Source organism: Camelina sativa, chromosome 6, assembly GCF_000633955.1.
Source record: "Camelina sativa cultivar DH55 chromosome 6, Cs, whole genome shotgun sequence".
NCBI lineage: Eukaryota > Viridiplantae > Streptophyta > Magnoliopsida > Brassicales > Brassicaceae > Camelina > Camelina sativa.
The window spans coordinates 11994561-12008621 of record NC_025690.1 but is presented as its reverse complement, the minus strand read 5'-3'; the positions used below and the strand labels follow the sequence as shown (position 1 = coordinate 12008621).

Below are 14061 nucleotides of genomic sequence, written 5' to 3'. Positions count from 1 at the left end.
GAAAAAATCGTGAAGTGATTTTAGTGCATCACAAATGGTAAGTCTTTAATACACAAGGTACCATCACACCATGGATCGAATCCCGCTTCCTACGAATGTATCGTAGGGATTTGGCTAGTAGATCCGTCTGTTGTGGTCCAATAGTTGATAAAAAAAAATCTATATAACTGATATATAATCTAAGAAAATTTGATCAAATATAACTTCAGATTTTGTCAGGTTCAACTATGATAAGACTGAAAACAATTAATTCAATTTAAAAACCTACATAAATTGACCCAAACATTTGTGTTATAGTGAGATGATCAAGACAAAATTCAAAAAAATGATCCAATCCAAAACTTAAAAAAAGATTTTATGCTTTTCCTGTTAAGTAAAAACAAAATAAACTATTCTTAGAAAAAAAAAACAAATCATAAAAAAAATCTCCCCCTAAAATATCGTTAGACGTTTTAAATTTTAATATTAATCTGTATTTTACTGAGTCGTCTCTACTCTCAGCAAAATCCGGCTTATATACCAGACTACATCTCCTTCTTCCCTTCCCAATTACCAAAAACCATTAACACACAACCACTAACTCACACACGTCTCTTTCAAAATCCTTCCATCTCTTTCTTTTTTTGTCTAGTTTCTTGTTCTGTTCCCATCGAATGAGCCACGTAAAACACATCCACAAAGGGTCACTGGAGAGGTTTTTGGATCTCCTCTTGATCGCTCTCGTTGTTTTGATGACTCTTAAAGGCGGCACGAGTGGGGCCTGTGCCGCGTGCAAATACCAACGTAGACGGTGCGCCTCAGACTGCCCCCTCGCGCCTTACTTCCCCGCTGAACAGCCAAAACTGTTCCAAAACGTTCGCAGGCTATTCGGCGTTAGAAGCATCGTCAAAATCCTCGAAAGACTCGACGAAACTCAAAGACCCGAAGCTATGAAATCTATCATCTTCCAATCTTATGTCCGTGACCGTTCCCCTGTCCACGGTTGTCTCGGCGTCACGCAACAGCTTCAATACATGATTTGGCTCGCTGAAGAAGAACTCAAAGCTGTCAATGCACAGCTACAACTCTATCGCTCTCAAAACGACGGTCAAAACCAGCAAAACCATAATCAGATGATGATTAATGACCTTGGTGTTGTTGTTGATAATAAGCAGCAACAGGATGATGTAACATCGCAGCTAGATTTAGGAATGGGACTTAACGTTAACAATAACCAAAGCAGTGTGGTAGCCCCATTCTTTAGTCCGTTGCCCGTATCTGAAACACAACAGCCTCAAATGTCTTACACTTATAGTTGTAGTGAGGTCAATAACAATGGCTATAGTCCTCCAGCTTATAATACGGATTCGGGCAAGGAGATTATGACAAACAATAATAATGTTTGGGGTGTTCATAATCGGTTTCTGTATAACGACAACAACGGAGGAGGGTTCAACAATCAAAACGAGAGCTGTCACGAGATGAAGAGCGATAGCGGTGTAATGGGAATACAATCACAGCTCGTTAATCTGCAAATGGCATCAAATCATCAGCAACAAGAAGAAGAAGATGATGCTCATGAATACGATGAAATCCTCAAGGTATGTGATTGTTTTCCTCCATTTTCTTATTTTAAAAGTGTGAAAATGTAATGAGAAGTATAATGATTGAATTTGAGTATTGTTTGGTTGCAGCTCTGGTGAAACGTTGAAGGAACAGATTGATGAAATTGGAGAGAATGAATTGAGAAGTGCAGCTACTTGCTTCAGTCTAACCAGTGTGAATTGAATTGATTTATCAATTCATGATCTTTATTTACGTTCTTTTTTTCCACGTCGTCTCTGAAGTTTTGTTATTCTTTTGTTTGACATTTTCTTTTCTTCGTATTTATTAGACAGAGACGTATACTTTTCTTTTTTTTTTCTATTTCTAATTTCTTTTTTCATATAATAAACTATCTGTTTTGGATCTCTTTTAATATAGTTATTCATTTAACTTTAATATTTTACTACAATTTAACTCTTTTTGCCCTATTTTTTCTTGGTTTTTTTAATCAATTTTTTAAATTATATAATAACTATCTTCAAGGGACGTCATGTCATGAGTCACGAGTTTGATGTTAATGATGGCATTACAAGTGCGGGCGGCTTGTTGTGTGTTCAAGGAGAAGGAGCTTATATATCACTCAAGTTCTTCTGTGGAGATACGTGGTTTTACTGAGAAGGAGCTTATCACTCACACGTTCTTCTGTCGAGATAAGTGGTTTTACTGTTATTGTTGAGGCTGAAAGACCAAACTGTTAGATTGAAAATATATTATATCTATTTTTAAAGGTTTTTTTCTTTACGGTAGTAACACCATATTTATCAACAATTATCATGTGTTTTTTTACAAGAAATAAATATAAAATAGATAGATTTTTTTTTTTTTGTAAATGGATATAATCTTTTTAATGAGAAAATTAAAGATAATTCATTTGTATTTCTCTAAAATTATTCACTATACATATTCACAATTAGTACATAGATTTATTCTCTTTACATTAGATACACATACAATATAATAATTTATTTCTCATAGAATAATAATAATAAAAACCAGATATCTTGTTCAAAATTTAAAATATGGTTTTACCAACTGTAATATTCCTAAATATCTCTTAAAATCTCAGAATATTTTAACTGATGATTTATAAAAATATATTAAATCAAATTTTCCTTTGAATTTTTGTTTGAAAAGTATTAAATTATTATTTTCTTAAAATATTAGCAAAAACTTTTGCCCACAATTTTTCCTTTGAATTTTCGTTATGAAATGAATTTTCTTAAATATTTTAAAATGCAAAACTTATAATATCATTTAGATCATATTTCTTGAAATAAAAATAAAAAATCACATATGAAATTCATTCAAAATCCTTAAAATCATAAAAGAAAAGTTGAAAAAGACTAAAGCCCTTATAAAAAAAAAATTATTCTTCTTGAAATTTATCAAAAATGTTTTGATTTAAATTATATATAAAGTGTTGTAACATTTTGGGGAAAATAATATTTATATAAATTACTGGTTACTACTACAGTAAAACCTCTATAAATTAATAAGGTTGGAACCACGAAATTTTATTAATTTACAAAGGTTTTAATTTATCAATAAAATAATAAAATATTAATTTATGAAGAGATTTTTTCATTTTCATAGTTTTGAACATTTTTTATTAAAAATAAAATACTTTGTTATAATTCACACTTTTATAAAATTTTCTTAATTTATAATTTTGGCTATCGTAATATGATAGATGTCAATAATTTACTAGATTATCCAAGTGAAAATGATAAATGTTTAGAAGTTCAGAGTTTAGTATAAATATTGTTACTATCCTTCATGATGAAGTTCAAGAAAATATTGCGGTATATTTAGAATCAATTATATGTAAGGAAGCAACTATCGCGTCTAGGACGCTCCACTTTTTTGATGCAATTTGAGAAAACAACACAAAAGTTTTTGATGTAATGACAAAAATTATAGATGAGCTCAAACAAGAATGCAAATTCAATAATAAGCAAACAACAATAGAATCATATTTCACTAAATTTTCTTAATTATATATATATTTATTTATTTTATATCATTATTAATTTATGATATTTATGGACCATATTTTTACATAAGATTTCAATAAAAAATATTATCTTATTATTTTATCGAATTGTGTCATTTTTTACTTGGAACCGGAAAAATTTATTAATTTATAGCGAATATTAATTTAAAGAATATTAAGTTATAGAGGTTCAATACAGTTGTTGATTTATGTTGCCCCCTTTACAGCAAGTTGAAAACGACACGGGAGAAAAATATCAAGCTCCCAACCTGTCAACATTAAAAAAAAGAAAAACAAAAAACAAAAAAAAACACAAAAATCTGTGGCGACCGAAACAAGTTGAGAGAGAGAGAGAATGGTAAGTAGTAGTATAAGCATCTCGAGACCAGTTTTTTCTCATGGCTTCTCTCCACCTGCTGCTACTACGACATCAAGGTAGGATTTTTATATATTGAACCCTAACAACTAACTCTCCGATCAACCTCAAGTAATCATCAATGCATAGAGCTTCATTTTTTTAGTTTTAGGACAAAGTAACAGAATCAGATCCTGGAATGAAACTGTCTCCGGTTATGGATAGATTCATTCAAGGTTAACTGACCTCAGATTTCTGTTATCCCTTGTTGTTTCTTTGATGAAACAGAAGATGTTCTCTGATCAGGATAGACAGGAAATCTCATTGCTCTGTCACAGTCAAGTGCTACTGTTCTTCCACAGGGTTTCTTGATTTAAAATGTTCACTGCAGAAGCCAATTGGAAACCTGGCTTTGAGAAAGCATCTAGTTTCAGGGTTGGCAGCTATTTTGCTTTTATCTCAGGCAGGCCAGGTATGCTTGAGCCGACATTGCAATTAAGCATGTCTGATTGGGGAGCAACAAGTTGTTTTAACCTTCTGAGTTTCTTCTGGCAGGGTGTTGCGTTGGATCTCTCGTCTGGTCATCAGAACATTTGCCAACTAGGCAGTGCTGCTGTGGAAGAAAACAACAAGCTGACTCTTCCACTTGAAAATCCATCTGATGGTGGTGACCCGGAAACAATGATGATGATGAGAGGCATGACTGCTAAGAACTTTGACCCAGTTAGGTACTCTGGAAGATGGTTCGAAGTAGCTTCTCTTAAGCGTGGCTTTGCAGGTCAAGGCCAAGAAGACTGCCACTGCACCCAGGTAGTTTGTTTCTTCAACTAGACATTACCACTCTCTATAGTGAACTAATGCTATCTTGACGCTCTAAATTTCCAAAAATTGTTGCAAGGGGATATACTCGTTTGATATGAAGGAACCAGCCATCCGGGTAGATACATTTTGTGTGCACGGCAGCCCTGATGGTTATATAACAGGAATCAGAGGAAAGGTTCAATGCGTGGGAGCAGAAGACCTGGAGAAAAGCGAGACTGACTTAGAAAAGCAAGAGATGATTAAAGAGAAGTGTTTCCTTCGATTTCCAACTATTCCTTTCATCCCCAAGTTGCCTTATGATGTCATAGCCACTGACTAAGACAACTACGCTCTAGTTTCTGGCGCCAAAGATAAGGGCTTTGTTCAGGTGATTCAAAAGACAAAGAACTCAAAAGAATTTGAGATATCTCTTGCATTCTTTCTATATAATAACTTTCAATGTGTTTTGATATGTTAGATATACTCAAGGACACCTAACCCAGGACCTGAGTTCATCGCCAAGAACAAGAACTACTTGGCACAGTTTGGCTATGACCCGGAAAAAATCAAAGATACACCACAGGACTGTGAGGTGATGTCTGATGGTGAGCTAGCTGCCATGATGACCATGCCAGGTATGGAGAAAACGCTGACAAACCAGTTTCCAGATCTGGAATTAAGAAAGTCAGTCCAGTTTGATCCCTTCACAAGTGTGTTTGAAACCTTGAAGAAACTTGTCCCTCTCTATTTCAAGTAGACAAGCTACTTCTGTTGAAGCTTTTAAAATTCTTGTGTATATGATCACTGTGTATATGGTTATACACTTGACTGAGTGTATATACATCTTCTAACAGTCTTCTGATTATATACTTTGAGTTCTTATCAACCAACCACAAGTAAGGCAAAACAATGTTCCTTTCTTGAAGCTTTCTTATTCAACTCGTATCAGTAACACAACCACCGTCAACAAAGACAAAACCATCTCTCTAATTCTCACAATACCATACATTTAATTAAACCAGTCGTTAGCTTCATAACTAAGTGAAACCTTCTGCTTTATTTATCTACAGGTCACACTAATCTAATAATCTCTTCAGTTCACACATTCGACAAAATAGCTTATCACCTTAAATGACAAATCTCAACACGAATCAATACCTGCCACCACGAAACCAAGAGACGCAGATCGGCGGCGGCGTAGCTTCTTCGCATCTCTCATCCGCCGCTGGCAGTTTTACTTGTCCGATGGAAATAGTTTTACAGTGTTTCCGCACGTGCTTTGTTTGTCCATTGACTTAATGGGCCAGTTATATGGGCTTTTCCATAAATTATAGCCCATTTGTATCTGTTAAAATCACATACTTACACTCCCCCAACTTCTTTTATCTATCTATTGATCTATTAACAATGTACATGCATTTGACAAAATAACATTTATGTTATACTTAATTACATGGAAGATCATTGAAACCAAAATATTTTTCCAAATTTATGTTGGGATTTATGAGACAAAGCTCACAAGAGAGGGTAGACAAACACTTGGTGAATGAATCCCCCTTTACCCACAACAAACTAACTCATTCTCAAGGGGGAGGAGAGAACATCAACTTGTGATGAACTCCCCATAAACAAGCTAGATAGAACCCAAATACTAGAGAGTAAGCGGATCCTAACTAGGAGAAGCACTAGTTTGAGACTTATCCTCTTCTAGTATCACAACACTTAGAGTTTGTGTACTTAGGAGAAGGAGGATTAAGAATCAGTAATCTAGGCTAAGTAAAGCAGTAAATAAGAAGAGTTTAGGTGGATTTGAGAAGAGAATAGGCTGCCTTAAGGGCAGCCCCTAACCGCTAATCCTAAACTCTCTACATTGTTAATATGAAACAAGAACACAAGTATAGAGAGGAAATCGGTTTCTCTTCTATTGAATAATATTGTGATGTGTTACATATGAGAGAATTACAGCTTAATATAGAGAAAACAAAGGCATAGAGCCGTTAGGCACACAAGGGATTCAAAGGAGAGATGAAAGGGACAGCTCCTTGTCTTTGGTTGACTCGCTATGCTTCCCAACCAAAGCCACACGTGATTTCCTTCCCTTCCATGCCTTGTGACCGTTAGATCTCCTTCCCTTATGGCCATTGGATCCTTCTTCCCTTCCTTGTGAGATATTTCCTTCTTCTTGGGCTTCTTCTTCTTATAAGGCCTTTGTTCTTCTTATATTGCACTTATGGCCTTGCTGACCACTCTCCTTGCTCTCACGGCCCACATGGCCTTATTGGCCACTCTTATTGTGCTCACGGCCTTACTGGCCGCTCCCACACCACTCATGGCCTTACCGGCCACACTTCTTGTACTAGCAGCCTTACCGGCCACTCTCTTCTTCCTTGTGCAGCTCGGCCTCACCGGCCTCACTCTCTCTTCTCCTTCATATATACTAATAGTACGGACGGGCCTGTACGGACGGGCCTGTACGGACGGGCCTGTACGGACGGGCCTGTACGGACGGGCCTGCACGTCAATGTGTTCACGGCCTAACTGGCCGCTCTCCGGACATGGGTCCGTTCACGGACACGGTACATGGTACCGGACACGGTACATGGTCGCTCACGGACACGGACATGGCCTTACCGGCCTTTACATGGCCTTTCCGGCCTTTCTTCTCTTCTTCCAAGGCTCGGCCTTACCGGCCTCTCCTCTCTCCTCCTTGGTACATTCTAATACTCCCCCGCACGCTTGATCGGTGGGACACCATGGGGACCAAAGATCAAGGGTGGACTAGTGTCATCTACCTCATTAAAAACCTCAACAAAGAAAACCTCTTGGGATAAAACTTTGTTAAGGGAAAAAGAGTATAGACTCCACTATCCATGATGTCCCTTGACCTTGGTTTGCAAAGAACTAGCTCCCTTCTCTTCATGATTTGAACCGCTCCTACTCCTTAGCCCACCTTGCCTTTAGCACATTCCTTATGATCTCCATCCTTGCGCCTTTAGAATTTCTTTGAGGCTCTCATAGTCTCCTTTACCCCTTAAACAAGTGATAAAGAAGAAAAGAATAAGTGTTTGCTATGAGGAATATCAAAGAAAATTTCTAAAAGTGTGACAATTTAAGAGAACATATTAAAGACTAAAGACTAGTAATGAAGCTAAGGTAATGAATTTATGAATTAAAATAGAGAAGAGTTTAGAGCACAGCCTTTATGGTGTTTTGATGGATAGGAGGGAGAGAGTTGATCACTGTTGCGGTTTGGAATTCCTCCTTGAGACCGCTCCTCTAACCATGGTTTTAAACCCGGTCAGTTTTATTTGTCAGACTGACACATGCCCACTGAATCGGACATAACTTTCGAACGGCTGCTCGGATTGGTATGATTCCACTTCCACTGGCAAGATGACTCTGTGGTCTCGAACTTTAATGAAGAACGCGGAAGCCGAATCGCAGTGGAAGGGTTTCGTCCGAGTCGATCTTTGAGACGCTTCGGCTGAGCTTTAAGTAAAGACTTTTGCTTGTGGCCGAGCAGAATCTGTGAGGTACGGTCTGAAGTCACTTGATCTCCCCCGTAACCTTTACTTGATGATGGGCTGAAACCTCATCACCTCAGTTGAAGCCTTGTGCATCACCGTTCTTGTGCACATCCAATCAACAGTTGAAACCTTGTGCATCACCTTTCCTAAAGACCATTGTGCACATCCGATCAACAACTTGGCACTAACACACATGCTCTTGGACTGATTCATCACCTTCCACCAGCTTAACAAAGACTTGGTGGCCCTTGGTTCTAACTCCAGGCATTGTGCTGCGCTCTTACATGGCTATCTTGTAGCCTTCAACCTCGCCACTTCTTCTCCTTGAGATAGTGAGCGAGCTCCACACAATCTTCAATGCTGAAACTGAAACCAAAAATCAATGGAACAGATTCTAAACAAGAGATTGTTAGAGATTAGAGTATAGAGAATATTACTGAAATTAAATAGAGAATTTAGAGAATTAATAAGAGTATATATGGAGAATAGAAAGTGAGAGTATAAGGGAGAGTATTGGCGGTAGTATAAGATGAATGGAGAGTAGAATAGAGAATCTGCTCAAGAGTTCTTATGGACAGAGTTTAACTCTGTTTTCTTGAGTTGAAAGAAGCTTTGACAGCCAAGAACATCCAAGAAGACAATCTCTTTTGGTGCTTTAATGGCTGAAACACAATGGACCTTATGGAAAATTAGTTTCTCCAAAGGTTTAACAACAAAACTCCTTGTAGAATCACTTAAACAAGTGTTCTTCAAGAGATTAAGGCTTTAGATCCACGAAGATAACATATAGAAGATGTTTTTCGTGGTCCCAAGCAAAGAAGAAACAACAAAAGCCTTTGGAACAGCCTATTGTCCAACGGTTAAAAGAATGCATCTTGGACCAACTTGAATCTATTTGACCAAGCGGGCTCTACATGCTAAAATAAAGTCTCTCTCTTCCTCAAACTCGAACCTGGACACACCATATGACCAGAAACAAAGCTTTCTCAACCTTGAGAAGAAGAAGAAGTGATTTAGTAATTAAACTTTAAAGGAAATTTAACAAAAGCAAAATTAAACCTTTAAAGGAAAATTAACTAAATCTTAAGAGAATCCTAGGAAAAATCCTAAGGATTTCGTGGCTCTATACAAGCCTAAAAACACGTGAATCCTTACCAAGAACAAGAACAATTTGCTCCTTGGTTCATCACCACCTCAATTTAAACCCAAGCTTTTACCCAATCGGTGAAGCCTAAGGATGAGGTTTTAAAATCGATTTCTTTCACACACTTGGTCTATGAACTCTACAAAGACCCAAGACCAAGCTTACTCAACATTGAGCTGCTAGAGAATCGATTTAACAACAAAAGCAAAATTAAAGTTTTAAAGAAACTAAGCTAAGCGATTTAACACCTAGGCTAGGATTAAAACTTTAATTAAGCTAACTCCTAAGAGAACCAACTTGAGAACGAGTTTGAGTCACCAAGAACAGAGCCTGCTCTGATACCATGTTGGGATTTATGAGACAAAGCTCACAAGAGAGGGTAGACAAACACTTGGTGAATGAATCCCCCTTTACCCACAACAAACTAACTCATTCTCAAGGGGGAGGAGAGAACATCAACTTGTGATGAACTCCCCATAAACAAGCTAGATAGAACCCAAATACTAGAGAGTAAGCGGATCCTAACTAGGAGAAGCACTAGTTTGAGACTTATCCTCTTCTAGTATCACAACACTTAGAGTTTGTGTACTTAGGAGAAGGAGGATTAAGAATCAGTAATCTAGGCTAAGTAAAGCAGTAAATAAGAAGAGTTTAGGTGGATTTGAGAAGAGAATAGGCTGCCTTAAGGGCAGCCCCTAACCGCTAATCCTAAACTCTCTACATTGTTAATATGAAACAAGAACACAAGTATAGAGAGGAAATCGGTTTCTCTTCTATTGAATAATATTGTGATGTGTTACATATGAGAGAATTACAGCTTAATATAGAGAAAACAAAGGCATAGAGCCGTTAGGCACACAAGGGATTCAAAGGAGAGATGAAAGGGACAGCTCCTTGTCTTTGGTTGACTCGCTATGCTTCCCAACCAAAGCCACACGTGATTTCCTTCCCTTCCATGCCTTGTGACCGTTAGATCTCCTTCCCTTATGGCCATTGGATCCTTCTTCCCTTCCTTGTGAGATATTTCCTTCTTCTTGGGCTTCTTCTTCTTATAAGGCCTTTGTTCTTCTTATATTGCACTTATGGCCTTGCTGACCACTCTCCTTGCTCTCACGGCCCACATGGCCTTATTGGCCACTCTTATTGTGCTCACGGCCTTACTGGCCGCTCCCACACCACTCATGGCCTTACCGGCCACACTTCTTGTACTAGCAGCCTTACCGGCCACTCTCTTCTTCCTTGTGCAGCTCGGCCTCACCGGCCTCACTCTCTCTTCTCCTTCATATATACTAATAGTACGGACGGGCCTGTACGGACGGGCCTGTACGGACGGGCCTGTACGGACGGGCCTGTACGGACGGGCCTGCACGTCAATGTGTTCACGGCCTAACTGGCCGCTCTCCGGACATGGGTCCGTTCACGGACACGGTACATGGTACCGGACACGGTACATGGTCGCTCACGGACACGGACATGGCCTTACCGGCCTTTACATGGCCTTTCCGGCCTTTCTTCTCTTCTTCCAAGGCTCGGCCTTACCGGCCTCTCCTCTCTCCTCCTTGGTACATTCTAATAATTTATCTTATTTTCATAAATCTTTGTATCTAATTCAAACATAAATATATGATTCTTCTTTCACTTTTATTTGATCTTATATTTATGTTAATTTAAATTATTATAGAAGCATTTACTTAATAAAATTTGTGATTTGTCTGCATATGATGTGATTCAATTTTTTCAAAGGGACATATATTACTCAATCGATAAATTAAAAAAAAATGTTTACAATATCCCACATCGTTTGGAAAAATAGGAAAATGGTTCAGAGTTATAATATAAAAGGAATCAAAATAATTCTGAATACTAATGAATAGACAGCTTTATTTATAACGCATTCAAATTCATAATTTTTATTTGGTTTACTCTGATTTTTTATTTTAAATAATTTAAATTTTTTAAAAGTTAAAATATTATTAACTCGATGATATACAAGTAAAACATCATTTCATAATTTTGTTAACATTGTCAATATTAAAGTAATAGACAAATCTGATTAAGTTGATTAAGTTAATATTAATATTAATTCATAAAAACTGAGAATGAGATAATTGAGATGCTATTTTCATCACCAGATTTCATGGGTTTCTTTTGGCTGTTCAATCTCTGATCGGTTTGTTCAGGATCCGGTGCATCCATGGTTAAATATGATAACTTGTTTAACATGATAATTATGCATTTAACAAATAGAACTTTTACGCTACAATAGTTGTTATTTGTTAACATGTTAATCAAATAGTTATCACACAAATGATATACTGTATATGACTCGTTATTTTATGTATATGATATAACAAATGAGTTACTGCGATAAATATAAGTTTATCACATCATTGATAAACATATCGCGATATAATTTGATGTAACATGATATATATGTAAACTTATTGATATATATATATATATATATATATATATATATATATATTTATCTTGTTAACTGATTTGATGTAACACGATATATATGTAAACTAATTGATATATATATATATATTTTATGCATATGATATAACAAATGAGTTACTGCGATAAATATAAGTTTATCACATTATTAATAAACATATCGCGATATAATTTGATGTAACACGATTTATATGTAAACTTATTGATATATATATATATATATATATATATTGTTATCTTATTAATCCAATTAATAATCATCTAACCATAATATGTTCTTATTAAAGCATCAAAATTTCATTAAAATATATGGATATCGATATGTATATTATCCTGATATCATACTATTTAGCATGATAAATAAATAGTTATACACTAAAATCGTAAAATGTTTTACTATATCAGATAATGATTAGTGTTGGCAATCTCAGATGAACAGTATTATTGGCCGGAACAGTGTTTTTGATCGGTTTATGAATCATATAATCAACTTTATAAAGAGATAAAATTATTTTATGTTCAATGGCATTTCTGTAGTTAACATAAAAAAAGAAGGATAACTAAGAAAAAAAACAAAGAGAGGAGAGAGAACTAAATATGAAATAAAGACTTTGAATGGGGTGACAGATAAAATATAATGGATCCATAGCTACAGTTCTCCTGTCGTAAAAGCACCACTTTTTTGTGAACTATATTATAAGCTTGGAGATAACAAGATGAACAAGATATTTATTATGAGAAGGATCAAAGGAGAAGAGATCTAGAGAGATGAGTGTATGAGTGTATGAACTTTCGAGAGAAGCTCGAGAGAAAACTAGAGAGATAGAAAGCTCTCTCTATTACATTTTTCTCTTCTACATGACTCATATTTATAGAGGGAGGAGATAAAGATAAGGATAGAGAGGTTGGTGACAAGTGGTGTACAAATGTTACAAGTGTTACATGCATTGCATGAAAGGGAGACACTTGTTGTATGGATTGCCTGAGGAGGGACACTTGTGCAGGTGATGTATACTCACACTATTTCTATAACACTCCCCCTTGAGTCTCCATCACCAGTGATGAGTTATACACTGCCTCATTAAAAACCTCATCATGGAAAAACCCAATGGGATAAAAATCATGATAAGGGAAAAAGAGTACAATAGTGTAAACTCCCCCTCGAAAAAACTTCACAGATCTTGTAGATGCCGCATTCCAATACTATGAATATGCTTTCTGAATGTTGAAGTAGGAAGTGCCTTTGTAAACAGATCTGTTGCATTGTCACTTGAGCGGATGTGTTGGATATCAACTTCCTTCTTTTGCTCGAGTTCTTGAGTGTAGGAGAAAAATCTTGGAGGTATATGCTTTATTATGTCGCTCTTGATGTAACCTTCTTTGATTTGGGCGACACAAGCATCATTGTCTTCAAATAATGTTGTTGGCTCTTTCTTGGTGACTATTCCACTCGATTCTTGTATATGGTTAGTCATTGATCTAAGACATACACATTCCCTCAATGCTTCATTAAGAGCAATTATTTCTACATGATTTGAGGAAGTGGCGACCAAAGTTTGTTTCTGTGAGCGCCATGAGATTGCAGTTCCTCTAATTGTGATAACATATCCAGTTTGGGATCAGGATTTATGTGGATATGATAAATATCCTGCATCTGCAAAACCAACTAGACCAAACTTGGGGGTTCCAAAATATATTAAACCCAAGTTAATCATACATTTGCTATAGAAGATACGTTTTAACTCATATCAAAAATCTACTCATAGAGAATAAGTTATATGGTGCAAAAAGATTAGTAAAAAAAATGATATGCACAATTCATAAGATGTATAAATGCTCGTCAGCATTTATATATGATCTTAAATGACTATATATATATATATATGACTTCCTTTAGAAGTTATTTGTATAACATCTATTTCGAAAGATGTTTACAAGATCTTTTATTCAAAATAACCCTTTAAGGGTTTTGATGATCATCAATGAGTTTTTGAGAACATAATTATGATATCATATATCTTTCGGGATAAGCTCTTCAAGCATCCCATGAGATGTATTTCAAGTCATCATATAACATCAATTTTGATTGATATAGGGTACTTTAACAAAACATGGCGCGACACACCATTTTGTTATATATCATTATACCCTTTTGATACTTAGACCACTAGTCCAAAAATTACTCGTCTTTCATACG

The 14061-nt window shown here is 36.1% G+C and overlaps 1 protein-coding gene and 1 pseudogene across 1 annotated transcript; both read left to right on the top strand.

Annotated features, from left to right (window-relative positions):
- On the top strand, positions 498-2012 carry LOC104791000 (LOB domain-containing protein 27-like). Its single transcript, XM_010516800.2, has 2 exons — positions 498-1580; positions 1674-2012. Exons 1-2 carry the CDS (start codon positions 654-656, stop codon positions 1680-1682), a joined length of 936 nt encoding a protein of 311 aa, XP_010515102.1. The 5' UTR covers positions 498-653; the 3' UTR covers positions 1683-2012.
- Positions 3850-5623, top strand: LOC104790999 (annotated as a pseudogene).